This window comes from Rhinopithecus roxellana, chromosome 8, assembly GCF_007565055.1.
Source record: "Rhinopithecus roxellana isolate Shanxi Qingling chromosome 8, ASM756505v1, whole genome shotgun sequence".
Taxonomy (NCBI): Eukaryota; Metazoa; Chordata; class Mammalia; order Primates; family Cercopithecidae; genus Rhinopithecus; species Rhinopithecus roxellana.
The window spans coordinates 1,800,485-1,816,302 of record NC_044556.1 but is presented as its reverse complement, the minus strand read 5'-3'; the positions used below and the strand labels follow the sequence as shown (position 1 = coordinate 1,816,302).

The window sequence follows — 15,818 nt, the reverse complement described above, 5'->3', positions numbered from 1 at the left end:
CCTTCCTCAAGAAGCTAGAGATTGATTCTCTAGAATCAATCTCTAGAGATTGATTACATGATGTAATTACATATTTATATAAATGCTGTCAGTTGGCCAGAGACAATAATGGATACCATTGGATACTTGGATCTCTTTTTTGCAGCAGTGTGGCAGGCCTTAATGTACTCTCTCTTTCTTGATCTGTCTTTCTTGGTCTGGGATAGATTCCTGTCTTTAGATGGCAGCGCACACACACACACACAGATTCACACACTGTCATATATATGTACCTACGCGCACACTGTGTGTGTCTATACCTATATCTATAAGTAGATATAGATATAGATCCCTCTTGGTATATGCACGGTGTTGGTTCCAGGACCATCCATATATGCTCAAATCCAATCCGTGCATACTCAAGTCCCATAGGGTCCTTTGGAACTCGCTCATGAAAAGTCAGTCCTTCCTCTTTGTGGGTTTTGCATCCTGCCAATATATATACTTTTTTTTTTTTTTTTTTTTTTTTTTTTGAGACAGAGTCTTGCTCTGTCACCCAGGCTGGAGTGCAGTGGCAGCATCTCCTCTCACTCTCACTGCAACCTTCGCCTTCTGGATTCAAGTGATTCTCCTCCCTCAGCCTCTGGGGTTGCTGAGATTGCAGGCATGCGCCACCATACCTGGCTAATTTTTGTATTTTTATTAGAGATGAGGTTTTACCATGTTGGCCAGGCTGGTCTTGAACTCCTGACCTCAAGTGATCCACCTGCCTCGGCCTCCCAAAGTGCTGGGATTACAGGCTTGAGCCGCCGCGCCCAGCCCGGCAGTGCTGTAGTTTTGATTCACATTTGGTTGAAAAATGTCCTCGTGTAAATGGATCCCTGCATTTCAAATGTGTGCTGTTCAACTGTATATATAGTGATATATCTGTAGTGAGCTGGATAATGATACACATATAGTGGTATACCTAATGGTATATCTATATCTATATATCTATAGGTATATGTATATATACCACAGATATATATAATATATAAATATGTACTATTATGTAGTAATATATTATATGGTAATAATATATATATATATATAATATGTACCTTACCCTAAATAATATATATTTATATATAATATATATTTTGTCCTAAATCTATCCCCATTTGCTCACTTTGGGCTTTGTAAATATTTGTTACTGATGTTTGTTACCTGGGTGGGGTCCGGGGATCAGCCTGCACTCACCTCTTTCCTGCCTTGGGTTGTCTTTGAGGAGTTCGTGTCTGCAAAAGATATCATGATGGAGTTACTATTGGAACTGAGAGTGACCAGGCAGAGGAGTGGGGAGGTGGGGTAAGTAATGGGGTGGGCAACTTTGCACCTAGAAAGTGAAAGCTTGAACTCATAGTCTTTATCTGTTGTTTATTTTTTAAAAAAACTTTTAAATTTTTAATTAAAAAAATTTTTTTTAATTTTAATTTTAATTTTTATTTTGAGACAGAGTCTCACTCTGTTGCCCAGCCTGGAGTCCTCAATGGTGCAACCTGGGTTCACTGCAACCTTCACCTCCTGGGTTCAAGTGATGCTCATGCCTCAGCCTCCTGAGTAGCTGGGATTACAGGCATGCACCTGTAGGCACAGCTAATTTTTGTATTTTTAGTAGAGAGGGGTTTCACCATGTTGGCCAGGCTGGTCTCAAACTCCTGACCTCGTGATCCACCTGCCTTGGCCTCCCGAAGGGCTGGGATTACAGGCATGAGCCATTGCACCCGGCTTTTTTTTTTTTTTTTTTTTTTTAGACAGGGTCTCATTTTGTTGCCCAGGCTGGAGTGCAGTGGCACAATATTGGCTCATTGCAACCTCAACCTCCTGGACTCAAGCAATCCTCTGCCTCAGCCCCCCGAGTCGCCGGGATTATAGGAGTGTACCACCACACTCGGCTAATTTTTTTTTTTTTTTTTTTGTATTTTTTGTAGAGATGGGATTTTGCCATGTTGGCCAGTCTAGTCTCAAATTCCTGACCTCAGGCGATCCACCCGCCTTGGCCTCCCAAAATGTGAGGATTACAGGTGTGAGCCACCGCGCCTGGCCTCCAAATTCTTTTATTCCAGCTTGACTGGAAATTGGAACTGAAATGGCCAAGAAAACAGAAAATTAGAAGCCTCCTGTGTTTAAAGTCAGCCTGGATGGGAATGATAACCGAAACAGAAGCATCAATGTCTGGTCATCAGCTGTTAATGAAGACTTTTGTGTTGGTTCCTGTGCTTGGTGAGGGCATCTCTACTTTAGAAATTCGAGGAAGGGTACACCTGTAGACCCAGCTGCTTGGGAGGCTGAGGCAGGAGGATCACATGAGTCCAGGCGTTTGAGACCAGCCTGGCCAACATGGCAAAACCCTGTCTCTACCAAAAATAAAAAATTAGCTGGGCATGGTGGTGGGTGCCTATAATCCCAGCTACTTGGGAGGCTGAGGCAGGAGAATCGCTTGAACCTAGGAGGCAAAGGTTGCAGTGAGCGGAAATCCACCCCTGCACTCCAGCCTGGGAGACAGAACGAGACTCTCTCTGAAAAAAAAAAAAGAACAAGGAAAGGCTAGCAAATGTGTACGTATCTTTTATCATGCTGAGGTTAAATCTGTACTTATTCTACGTCTTGGTTTTCAGCTCAGTCTATTTGCTCGAAAGCACAAACAGCTTTGTTTTAATACTGAACATTTTATTTTAAGAGTTCAAGAACTTTGACTTACAACCCTGAGTCTAGAATAAGTTTGTTATAGAAAACCGTATTCATTGTAGAAAATTGCCCTTTTGAACCAAAGCTACACACTTTATCACTGGGTGGGGATGTGGGTTGCTTAGAGCTGCCAGCCTTGGTAATAACGAGCCCCAAATGGGCTCAGTCTTTATAAAAGGATGGTGCAGAGCTCTTAACATTAGGAAAACAACCAAAGGCATTTTTCGTTTTTGTAAAATAAGACAAATTTAAGTGATTAGCATCAGAACCCAGGTAGAATCACTGTCTGCCTCTACACTGTCAACAGAGGTGCGCATTGCTTAATAAAAGACAGATTTACGGCTGGGCGCTGTGGCTTACACCTATAATCCCAGCACTTTGGGAGGCCAAGGCAGGAGGATTGCTTAAGACCAGGAGTTTGAGACCAGCCTGGGTGACATAGTGAGAATCCCATCTCTACAAAAAACGAAGAAATTAACCAGGTATGGTGGCTCACACCTATAATCTCAGCTACTCAGGAGGCTGACGTGGGAGGATTGAGCCTAGAAGTTCAAGGCTGTAGTGAGCTTTGACGGTGTCACTGCACTCCAGCCTGGGTGACAGAGTGAGACTCCATCTCTGAAGAATTTTTAAAAAGTCTCTTTTAGTATCCCAACAGTAGCCAATACCTCATGGGTGGTCTACCAAGTCTCATCTCTTTTTCCCATATAGACTTTTCCCATCCGTGTTTTCCATGGGAGTGGTCATATTTATATGACACAGCATCTCTCCCTGGACACCGATCCATGGGTGCACATGAAGCTCAAACTGGGCCAACGTGTTCATTCCCAAGGAATTTGCAGTGGGGTCTCAGAGAGAGAGTCAACTGATCTCTCTTTGGTTGGTTAGGGGGAAAAAAAAAACACACAAAAAAAGCAAAAAAAAACCCCAACATGGTAAGATCTGGAGCGGTTGGTGGTCATATTCCCCCCCCGCCCCTTTTTTTTTTCGAGACAGAGTTTCGCTGTGTTACCCAGCCTGGGGTGCAGTGGCGCGATCTCATCTCACTACCACCTCCGCTTCCCGGGATCAAGTGATTCTTGTGCCTCAGCCTCCCGAGTAGCTGGGATTACAGGCACCCGCCACCACACCCAGCTAATTTTTGTATTTTTAGTAGAAATCAGGTTTCGCCACGTTGGCCAGGCTGGTCTTGAACTCCCGGTCTTGAGTGTTCTTTTTTTGTAAAATAAGACAAATTTAAGAGATTAACATCAGAACTCAGGTAGAATCACTGTCTGCTTCTACACTGTCAATAGAGGTGCGTATTGCTTAGTAAATGACAGATTTACGGCTGGGCACTGTGGCTTATGCCTATAATCCCAGCACTTTGGGAGGCCAAGGCAGGAGGATTGCTTGAGACCAGGCCTTGGCCTCCCAAAGTACTGGGATTACAGGCGTGAGCCAACCCTCCTGGCCGGTGGACATATTTTCTGTCCTGTGGTCTAGGAAGCAGAGAAAGCCAGCCTGCAGTGAAAGAGAAGAAAGGAGTAGACCCAAAGACGATCAGAGACAGGGAACAGGACATGCACACTAGGGGTGTCGAGTCCCAGTTTTAGTTAATTCCAGAAGCCCAGCTGCATTCCTGTCCCTGCAGGGCATGGCCATGCAGCATTTTCATAAACCCATCTTTTCTGCCTGTTAGCCTGAGTGAGTTTCTCTTCCTTGCAATTCCAAGAATGTGGTCTCAGTCACCACCTTATCACTTCCTCCATCTCCAAACTACAGTTCCCTTTCTCACCCCATTATTTCCCTCAACTTGAACTTCCTTCTTTCCTTCTAGTTCCCTGCAGAAAATGAAAACCATATCCTGGCCCCACAACAAGTACATATTTTCTGATGTTAGAGTCAATAAAAAATGAGGAAGGACTCCTGTCTGTAAGAAGTCCCAGCACTTTGGGAGGTTGAGGCCGGTGGATCAAAAAAATTAGCTCGGAGTTGTGGTGCACGTCTATAATCTCAGCTACTCGGGAGACTGACACAGGAGAATCACTTGAGCCCGGGAGGCGGAGGTTTCAGCCACTGCACTCCAGCCTAGGCTACAGAGTGAGACTCTGTCTCAAAACAAAACAAAACAAACAAACAAACAAACAAAAAAACAGGAAGGAAGGAGGACAAAAATGTTCTTACCCTGACAGGTGTTCCCACTGGAATTATTGAATCGTTCTTCCCCAGACTGGAGTCTATATCCTGGGACACAGCGACAGTAGAAACCTCCTTCAACATTGTGACATGCAGCGTTTAATCCACAATATACACTATAGGGTGGTTCACATTCATTAATATCTGGAACACAAAGAAGGAATTGTGTCATTCATTCAGCAAAGATTTATTGAGCATCTACTATGTGTCAGGAGTTGCGCTCTTTACCCCAGGGTCTGTCCTGGCTTTCCGAGACAAATCAGTTTAGGTAATGGTTATCTTGTTTTTTTGCTGTCTTCATCGACTTTGGTGGGGTTCTCCAAGAAGCAGACATTGAGATGAAGATGTAAGTACAAGTACTTTATTTGAGAGGGCATCCCAGGAAACACTGGGAGGGAAGTCATGAAATGAAACAAGAAACTATCTTTTCTTTCTGAGACACAGTCTCGCTCTGTCATCCAGGCTGGAGTGCAATGGCAGGATCTCGGCTCTCTGCAACCTCTGCCTCCTGAGTTCAAGCGATTCTCCTGTTTCAGCCTCCCGAATAACTGGGATTACAGGCATGCACCACCCTGCCTGGCTGATTTTTGTATTTTTAGCAGAGACAGGGTTTCACTATGTTGGCCAGGCTGGTCTCAAACTCCTGACCTCAGGTGATCCATCTGCCTCGGCCTTCCAAAGTGCTGGGATTACAGGCATGAGCCACCACGCCTGGCTGAAACAAGAAACTATCTCAAATGAACAGCCAAGTTTCCAAAACAGCCCCCATTTTGCCTCCCTTTTGCTCCTTCCTCTGGATGACTTGCAAATTACCCCTGGACAGGTGCAGGGGTCACACCTGTAATCCCAGCACTTTGGGAGGCCGAGGCAGGAGGACTGCTTGAACTCAGGAGTTTGAGACTAGCCTGGACAACATGGTAATAACCCATCTCTACAAAAAATAAAAAAAAAATTAGCTGGGCATGGTGGCACACCTGTAGTCGCAGTTACTTGAGAGGCTTGATTCTAGGAGTTGGAGGCTGCAGTGAGTGGTTTTATTTATTTTGATCAGAGAGTCTCGATCTGTCGCCTAGGCTGGAGTGCAGTGGTGCAATCTCGCTCACTGCAACCTCTGCCTCCCAGATTCAAGCTATTCTCATGCCTCAGCCTCTTGAGTAGCTGAGATTATAGGCGCCCACCACCATGCCCGGCTAAGTTTTTTTTTTTTTTTTTTTTTTGAGACGGAGTCTCGCTCTGTCGCCCGGGCTGGAGTGCGGTGGCCGGATCTCAGCTCACTGCAAGCTCCGCCTCCCAGGTTCACGCCATTCTCCTGCCTCAGCCTCCCAAGTAGCTGGGACTACAGGCGCCCGCCTCGTCGCCCGGCTAGTTTTTTGTATTCTTTAGTAGAGACGGGGTTTCACCGTGTTAGCCAGGGTGGTCTCGATCTCCTGACCTCGTGATCCGCCCGTCTCGGCCTCCCAAAGTGCTGGGATTACAGGCTTGAGCCACCGCGCCCGGCCAGGTTTTGTATTTTTAGTAGAGATGGAGTTTTGCCATTTTGGCCAGGCTGGTCTCAAACACCTGACCTCAAGTGATCTGTCCGCCTCGGCCTCCCCAAGTGCTGGGATTACAGGCTTGAACCACTGTGTCCAGCCTGTGGTGAGCTTTGATCATGCCACATTAGTCCAGCCTGGGCAACAGAGCAAGACCCTGTCTCTAAAAATAATAATAAAATAATAATAATAATAATAAAATACTTTACCGTTACATGTCTCCAAGGGGAATGTGAATAGTTTCTGCCCAGATCCAGAAACATATCCACTGTTGCAGGTGCAGTGACTGTTATTGACACAGGAAGCATTTGGGGGGCAGTTAGCACAGGAAGCTGCAGGGAGAAGAGGGGCAGGTTAAATGGACTGGGGTCACAAACTCTCCTGTTATAATTAGGCTTTGCCTCTGGATCACCTGAGGTCAGGAGTTCAAGACAAGCCTGGTCAACATGCTGAAACCCCATCTCTACTAAAAATACAAAAAATAGCCAGGTGTGGTGGCGCATGCCTATAATCCTAGCTACTCAGGAGGCTGAGGCAGGAGAATTGCTCGAACCCGTTAGGTGGAGGTTGCAGTGAGCTGAGATTGCACCACTGCACTCCAGCCTGGGTGACAGAGGGAGACTCCGTTTCAAAACATACATACATACATACGTACATACATACATACATATATATATATTTGTTACATAGGTATACGTGTGCCATGTTGGTTTGCTGCACCCATCAACTCGATATTTACATTAGGTATTTCTCCTAATGCTATCCCTCCCCCAGTCCCCCACTCCCCTGACATATTATATATGTAAATAATAATAATAATGGGGCCTTGCCTCTGGGCAGGGCCTCTCAAGGTTGTGTCTTTTCCTCTTGTGAGATCTAAGCACATTAAAAAATTAGAGTGTCCAGGCATGGTGGCGCACTCCGCCTGGTGAGAATTTTCACATGGTGAAACCCCGTCTCTACTGAAAAATACAAAATTAGCCAGGTGTGGTGGCAGGTGCCTGTAATCCTAGTACTTTGGGAGGCTGAGGCAGGTGGATCACCTGAGGTCAGGAGTTCAAGACAAGCCTGACCAACATGGTGAAACCCCGTCTCTACTAAAAATACAAAATTAGCCAAGTGTAGTGGCTCATGCCTGTAATCCCAACTACTCAGGAGGTTGAGGCAGGAGAATTGCTTGAACCCGGGAGGTGGAGGTTGCAGTGAGCCGAGATGGCGCCATTGCAATCTTACCATGGTGAGAAGCATGGTGAGTGGCATGGTGAGCATGCCTGTTAACATCTGTAATTCCAGTGCTTTAGGAGGCCAAGGTAGGAGGATTCCTTGAGGCTGGAGTTGGAGAGCAACCTGGGTAACATAGCAAGACACTATTGCTATAAAAAATAATTTAAAAATTAGCCAGGCATGGTGGCATGTGCCTGTAGTCCCAGCTACTCTGGAAGCTGAAGCGGGAGGATTGCTTGAGCCCAGGAGTTTGAGGCTGCAGTGAGTCGTGGTCATGTCATTGCACCGCAGCCTGGGTGACAGAGTGAGGCTCTGTCTCTAAAACAAACAAACAAACAAATTTGAATTTCTAGGGTACCGTGGGAGGTAGATTCTGATCATGGTATATGTTAAGGTATCTTTTCTTTAGACTTCATGATTATGAAAATGATAAATTCACAGAATTGAAAAAAAAAAATCCAACAATAAGTCTCTTATTACCCCAGATTCTGAGCTGTCTACTGCCTATTGCATACTTTTCAGAAAAATTCCAATCCATAAACACACATATGTGCATCCTTTTTCTTTACATTATAGGAACAAAATACACGTACTGCTCTGTTTGGTTTTCCTGTAAAATTTTGCCTGAGAATTTTTTCTACAGCTTCACGTGTGGAGAAACCTCATTATTTTAAAAGGCATTGCAGTGTTCCATCCTGGGAATGGACAGTGCCAAATATGCAACTGAAGCAAGGTTGTAATTGACCATGCATGCAAGTCTTAATGCATTTTGGATTTTGTTTTATTTTACTTTATTTTTTAAGAGATAGGGTCTTGCTCTATTGCCCAGGCTGGTGTGCAGTGGCATGATCATAGCCCACTGCATCCTCAATCTCCTGGGCTCAAGCAATCCTCCTGCCTCAGCCTTCTGAGTGGCTCAGATTACAGGCATGTGCCCAGATGCCCAGCTAATTAAAAAATTTTTTTGTAGAGATGGGGGTCTTGCTATGTTGCCCAGGCTGGTCTCTTAACTCCTTGGGCTCAAGTGATCTACCTGCCTTGACCTCCCAAAGCACTGGGATTACAGGTGTGAGCCAGCATACCTAGTCTTTGGAATTTTATTTTTGGGTAAAACTAAAATTATATGTTATATAATTTGTATGTTATAATACAATATATAACATAATATATAATTGTATATTATAATATATAAGATATATTTATACACACATATATACATACATACACACACGTATATATATAGTGTTTTCTTTATCCACTTGCTGATTGATGGGCATTTGAGCTGGTTCCATAGTTTTGCAATTGTGAATTGTGCTGCTGTGAACATGCTTGTGCAAGTATGTTTTTGTATAATGCTTCTTTTCCTCTGGATAGATACCCAGTAATGGGATTGCTGGATCAAATGGTAGAGCTACTTTCAGTTCTTTAAGGAATCTCCACAGTGTTTTCCAAGGTGGTTGTACTAGTTTTAATTCCTACCATCTGTGTAAAGTGTTCTCTTTTCACTACGTCCAAGCCAACATCTATTATTTATTTATTTATTTTTGGAACAGAGTCTCGCTCTGTCGCCCAGGCTGGAGTGCAGTGGCTTGATCTTGGCTCACTGCAAGCTCCGCCTCCTGGGTTCACGCCATTCTCCTCCCTCAGCCTCCCGAGTAGCTGGGACTACAGGCACCCACCACCACACCAGGCTAATGTTTTTTGTGAGTATTTTTAGTAGAGACGGTGTTTCACCGTGTTAGCCAGGATGGTCTCGATCTCCTGACCTCGTGATCCGCCTGTATCGGCCTCCCAAAGTGCTGGGATTACAGGCGTGAGCCACCGCGCCCGGCCAGCATCTATTAGTTTTTTGATTATGGCCATTCTTGCAGGAGTAAGGTGGTATTGCATTGTGGTTTTGATTTGCATTTCTCATATAATTAGTCATGTTGAGCATTTTTTCATGTTTCTTGGCCTTTTTTTTTTTAAGACAAAGTCTTGCCCTGTCGTCCAGGCTGGAGTGCAAAGGTGTGATCTCGGCTCATGGTAGCCTCCACCTCCCAGGTTCAAGTGATTCTCGTGTCTCAGCCTCCCGAGTAGCTGGGGTTACAGATGCACCCCACCACACCTGGCTAATTTTTGTGTTTTTGGTAGAGACGGGGTTTCACCATGTTGGCCAGGCTGGTTTCAAACTCCTGACTTCAAGTGATCCACCTGCCTCAGCCTCCCAGAGTGCTGGGATTACAGGCGTGAGCCACCGTGCCCGGCCTGTTGGCCATTTGTATATAGAAGAGGTGGTATTGTACTCAGTGGAGCAAAATAGTCACCCACTAAGTATGCACAATTCTCCTAGGGGGACAGGGAGAGGCAGTACCCTCTGCCACTCATTTCTTTCCTATCCCTTCCCTTCCTGCCCAGGTTCTGCTTAGTTCAAAGTGAGCTCTAAAAATCTACTCTTAATCTTTTCTAGGACTTAATACCTTACCATACTGAGTATACTGGTTTACTCAGTATGGGGAGTGGGAGGCTGGGGGAGAGATAGCATTAGGAGAAATACCTAATGTAATGTCAAGTTGATGGATGCAGCACACAAACATGGCACATGTATACCTATGTAACAAACCTGCACGTTGTGCACATGTACCCTAGAACTTAAAGTATAATAAAAAAAAAAGAAAAAAAATTACCATCTTAGCCATTACTAAGCGTACAGTTCAGTGGAATTTAATACATTCATAATGTTGTGGAACCATCTCCATAACTGTTTTCATCTTGTAAAACTGAAACTCTATACCCACTAAACATTCACTCCAGGCTGGGCTTGGTGGCTTATGCCTGTAATCCCAGCAATTTGGGAGGTCGAGGTGGGCAGGCGATTTGACGCCAGGAGTTGGAGACCAGCCTCGGTGTCATGGTGAAACCCAGTCTCTACAAAAAAATGCAAAAATCAGCCCAGCATGGCGTGTGTCTCTAGTCCCAGCTACTCGGGAGGCTGAGGCACGAGATTCACTTGAACCCGGGAGGTAGAGGTTGCAGTGAGCCGAGATAGCACTACTGCACTCCAGCCTGGGTGGCAGAGTGAGACTCTGTCTCAAAAAAAGAAGAAGGCCGGCGCGGTGTCTCAAGCCTGTAATCCCAGCACTTTGGGAGGCCGAGACGGGTGGATCACGAGGTCAGGAGATCGAGACCATCGTGGCTAACACGATGAAACCCCGTCTCTACTAAAAATACAAAAAAACTAGCCGGGCGAGGTGGCAGGTGCCTGTAGTCCTAGCTACTCGGGAGACTGAGGCAGGAGAATGGTGAGAACCCGAGAGGTGGAGCTTGCAGTGAGCTGAGATCCGGCCACTGCACTCCAGCCTGGGCGACAGAGCGAGACTCCGTCTCAAAAAAAAAAAAAAAAAGAAAAAAGAAAAAAGAAAAAAAGAGACCCTCAGGCTTCACCCTACGCCTGAGTCTTTCCCAGATTCTTAACCCACAGAAACCAAGAGTGATAACCAGACAAACTTCTTTTTTTTTTTTTTTTTCTTCTTAGATTCAAGAGGTACATGTGAATCCAGAGAGAGAGTCCCACGGGAGTAACATTAAACAGAAATGACCTTATTTCATTATTTGTTGACTTTTTTATAATCAGAATGATAATGATTACCGTTCCTTTGTCTCTTCTCACCAGCATGTCTGCTTCATGAGACTTCGTGTGTTTTATTTTCTGTTCTATCTCCACGTTGTACCCATTATGGTTAGCAAAAACAGACAGATGAAAAATCAAACAAGAAGATAAATAAAAGGCTATATCAATTAAGCAAACAAATAATGAAACACAGGAGCAAGCCTTCCCAAATATTGCTCTCAGAACAGGCACTTTTCTCCAGCCCGTTGGAGAAAAGTGGACGCTGGACCTGGGTCCACACCTTCCCTGTTCTGGCTCTGAGCACTCACCTTTGATTTTCGGAGTCACAGCTCCAAAGAAGCACAGCAGAAAGCAGAGGCCTGGAATAGATGGGGAACAGAAGGGAGAGACATGAAACAATTGAGGAATGATTCCAAGACATGCCCCAAGGGCTGTGTATCAGTTATCTATCACTGTAGCAAATCACAAAAATGTAATGACTTAAAACAACATTTTTGTTGAGTATGGAGATCGCTCAAAGAACTAAAAATAGGACCACTGTTGGACCCAGCAATCCCACTACTGGGTATCTACCCAAAGGAAAAGAAACCATTATATCAAAAAGACACCTGCACTCATATGTTTACAGTAGCATTATTCACAATAGGCAAGTCATGGAGCCAACCTAAGTGTCCACCAACAGTTGACTCGATAAAGAAAATATGCCATATATGCACCATGGAATACTATGCAGCCATAAGAAAGAATGAAATCATGCCCTCAGCAGCAACACTGATGGAGCTAGAGGCCATTATCCTAAGTGAACTAACTCAGAAGCAGAAAATCAAGTATTGTATGTTCTCACTTATATGTGGGAGCTAAACAACAGGCAGACCTGGACATGAAGATGGAGACAATAGACTCTGGGGACTTCATAATAGCCATGACTTGGCTATTGTGAATAGTGCTGCCATAAACATATGAGTGCAGGTGTCTTTTTGATATAATGATTACTTTTTTTTTTTTTTTTGAGACAGAGTCTTTTTCTGTCACTCAGGCTGGAGTGCAATCTTGGCTCCCAGGTTCAATTGATTCTCCTGCCTTAGCCTACGAAGTAGCTTGGATTATAGGTGCTTGCTACTATGCCCGGCTAATTTTTGTATTTTTAGTAGAGAGGGGGGTTTCAACATGTTGGCCAGGCTGGTGTTGAACTCCTGACTTCAAGTGATCCTCCTTGCCTCAGCCTCCCAAAGTGCTGAGATTACAGGCATGAGCCACTGTGCCTAGCCCAGTGATTATTATTATTATTATTATTTTGGGTAGATACCCAGTAGTGGGATTTCTGGGTCCAACAGTAGTTCTATTTTTAGTTCTTTCAGAGATCTCCATACTCAACAAAAATGTTGTTTTAAGCCACTAAAAAAGGGGAGGATGTGGGGTGGTGAGAGTTGAAAAATTACCTATTGGATATAATGTTTAATATTTGGGTGATGGGTACATCAGAAACCCAGTCTCCACCATTATGCACGTAATATCCATGTAGCATTCAAGCACATGTACCTCTTGAATCTAAGAAAAAAATGTTTGTTTTGTTATCACTCTTGGTTTCTGTGGGCCAAGAATCTGGGAAGGGCTCAGCTGGGCGGTTCTAGCTTGATGGTCTCATATGATTGTAGTCAGTTAGTGGATGGGGCTGCAACAACTGAGAACTAGCTGGGCATTGTTGTTCCTTCACCTGTTGTCCCAGGGTGATGGGCTGCTTTGGGCTTCCTTCCAACATGGAGACCTGAAGCAGGCTGCTTTAATGGCACATCTAAGCTCTAAGCATGAGTGTCCCAGCCAGTGAGGCTGCATCTCCTCTTGACATTCATCCCTGAAAGTCACCCAGCTCTACTTTCATCATATTCCCTTGGTTACAAGCAAGTTACAAGCTCATTCAGATTCAAGTGGAGAAGAACCAAGTTCTTCCTCCTTATGAGAGACCAGCAAGATTCTAGAAACACATTTTGGACGGGGGATATTATTTCCACCTTTTTGAAAAATAGTCTGCTCAGGCTGGCTCTGTTGTGTCTGGTAAAGAGCTCTTTGCTCTTCCCCATGCCTTTCCAACATCAGGAGGTGTCATCAGTCATGTTCCTGCTTCTGCAAAGACCTAAAGATGCTGGAAAGATGGACTGCTTTTTTTCTCTTCCTTTCCCAATCTTCCATCACTCTGATCACTTGTTCTCACTGTACCTTCTTTTCATTCTCTTATGGCTTCTATGGGTCAGGAATCTGTGAAGGGCTCAGTTGGGTGGTCCTGGAATGCTTATTTACAGAATTATTTGCCATTTGTAAGAATGGTATTAAAAATATTTAACAACTGGTATGGTGCAGGAATTGACCAATCAGAATAAACCCGGGAGACCCTCTCTGATGCATCAGGCATTAGCCTTTCAGCTACTCAGTTGGGGTCCCCAAGCAAGGTCTGGATTGGAAGGAGTGTCCCGGGAACTGGTTCTGGGTAATGATTATTTACAAATGGTGTGGAAATTTTTCAGTATAAACAACCATCATAGCCTTCTGGTGTGCACTACTTGAAACTGAGCTCTGGTGACTCATAACCTTATTTGCAACATTGGTTATCCCCTAAGAAGGTGGGTCCTGATAACAAAAGGGTCTTTGTCTACCAAATAGGGTAGTGGGTATAGATGAGAATGAACTATTTTGGTGGAACCGGGATAAAGTTTGATTCCTGTGCATGATAAAGGACTGGAGTTGGAAGGATTGAGAGAAGATCTGAGGCTGAGACTCTAGAGTAGGTGGAGAAGGGACACTGTGGCTGCCCAGAGGAGGCTCAGCAGGGAGGAGATGTGGAAGCTGATGGCTAAGAAGCGAGACTTGAAGCAGGTGGGACTTTTTCTGAATAAAATGTAATGTAAACATCCCTCTATCTTGCCTATGAATGAGATAGTAAAATCAACCTTGCTCACTGATTTTTTCCCCATGTTTAAAGTTATGATAGAATATACATAACATGAAATTTACTATCTTAACCATTTTTAAGTGTACAGTTTAGTGGAATTCAGTATATTCATAATGTTTTGTAACCATCTCCATAACTCTTTTCATTTTTTTTGAAATGGAGTCTCGCCCTGTTGCTCAGGCTGGAATGCAATGGTGTGCAATCTTGGCTCACTGCAACTTCCACCTCCTGGGTTCAAGCAATTCTCCTGCCTCAGCCTCCTGAGTAGCTAGGATTACAGGCACATGCCTCTATGCCCAGCTAATTTTTGTATTTTTAGTAGAGATGGGGTTTCAGTATGTTGGCCTGGCTGGTTTTGAACTCCTGACCTTGTGATCTGCTCACCTCGGCCTGCCAAAGTGCTGGGATTACAGGTGTGAGCCACTGCACCCGGCCAACTCTTTTCATTTTTTAAAACTAGAACTCTATACCGCTGAGTATATCTTACTCTCTCCTGTCCTGTGAGTTTCCCACTAAAAGGTTTGCTGCCAGACATACTGGATCTCCTTTACATGTTATTTGTTTCTTTTTTCATGCTGCTTTTAGGGTCCTCTCTTTGTCCTTGACTTTTGAGAGTTTAATTATTATATGCCTTGGAATCTTCTTATTTTAATTGAATCTCCTTGGTGATCTTGGACCTTCTATATGGATATTAATTTATTTCTCTAGATTTGCAAACTTCCCTGCCATTATTTCTTTGAATAAACCTTCTGTCGACAAAAAGAGTCAAACTCTGCAAAATATTTGAAGAGATTTGTTCTGAGCCAAGTATGAGTGACTAATAGGTCCATGACACTGCCCTCAAGAGATCTTGAGAACATGTGCCCAAGGTGGTCAGGGTACAGCTTAGTTTTATACACTTTAGGGAGGCATGAGGCATCAATCAAATACATGTAAGATACATTGGTTCTGTCCAGAAAGGTGGGACAGCTGGAAGTGGGGCTTCCAGGTCATAGACAGATTGAAAGATTTTCTGATTGGTAATTGTTGAAAGAGTTGTTATTGTCTAAAGACTTAGGAATGTGGCTGGGTGCGGCAGCTCATGCCTGTAATCCCAGCATTTTGGGAGGCTGAGGCAGGCAGCCTGAGGTCAGGAGTTCGAGACCAGTCTGACCACCATGGAGAAACCCTGTCTGTACTGAAAATACAAAATTAGCTGGGCGTGGTGGCGCATGCCTGTAATCCCAGCTTCTTGGGAAGCTGAGGCGGGAAAATGGCTTGAACCTGGGAGGCGGAGGTTGCGGTGAGCTGAGATTGTGCCATTGCACTCCAGCCTGGGCAACAAGAGTGAAACTCCAACTCAAAAAAAAAAAAAAAAAAAAAAGACTTAGGAATGTTTGGGTTAAGATAAAGGGGTAGTGGAGACCAAGGTTTTATCACACAGGTGAAGCCTCCAGGTAACAGGCTTCAGAGAGAATAGACTGTAAATGTTTCTTTTTTTTCTTTTTTCTTTGTTTTTTGAGATGGAGTCTCGCTCTGTCGCCCAGGCTAGAGTGCAGTGGCGCGATCTCGGCTCACTGCAAACTCTGCCTCCCGGGTTCATGCTATTTTCCGGCCTCAGCCTCCTGAGTAGCTGGGACTATAA

The 15,818-nt window shown here is 44.4% G+C and overlaps 1 protein-coding gene across 1 annotated transcript in view; it reads right to left on the bottom strand.

Annotated features, from left to right (window-relative positions):
- LOC104661036 (adhesion G protein-coupled receptor E3) overlaps window positions 1–15,818 on the bottom strand; it is a 60,633-nt gene that overhangs the window by 39,878 nt on the left and 4,937 nt on the right. The window contains 4 exon segments of the mRNA XM_010361558.2: window positions 1,219–1,256; window positions 4,873–5,028; window positions 6,626–6,748; window positions 11,559–11,609. Of these exon segments, the coding sequence (XP_010359860.2) occupies window positions 1,219–1,256; window positions 4,873–5,028; window positions 6,626–6,748; window positions 11,559–11,609 (368 nt within the window).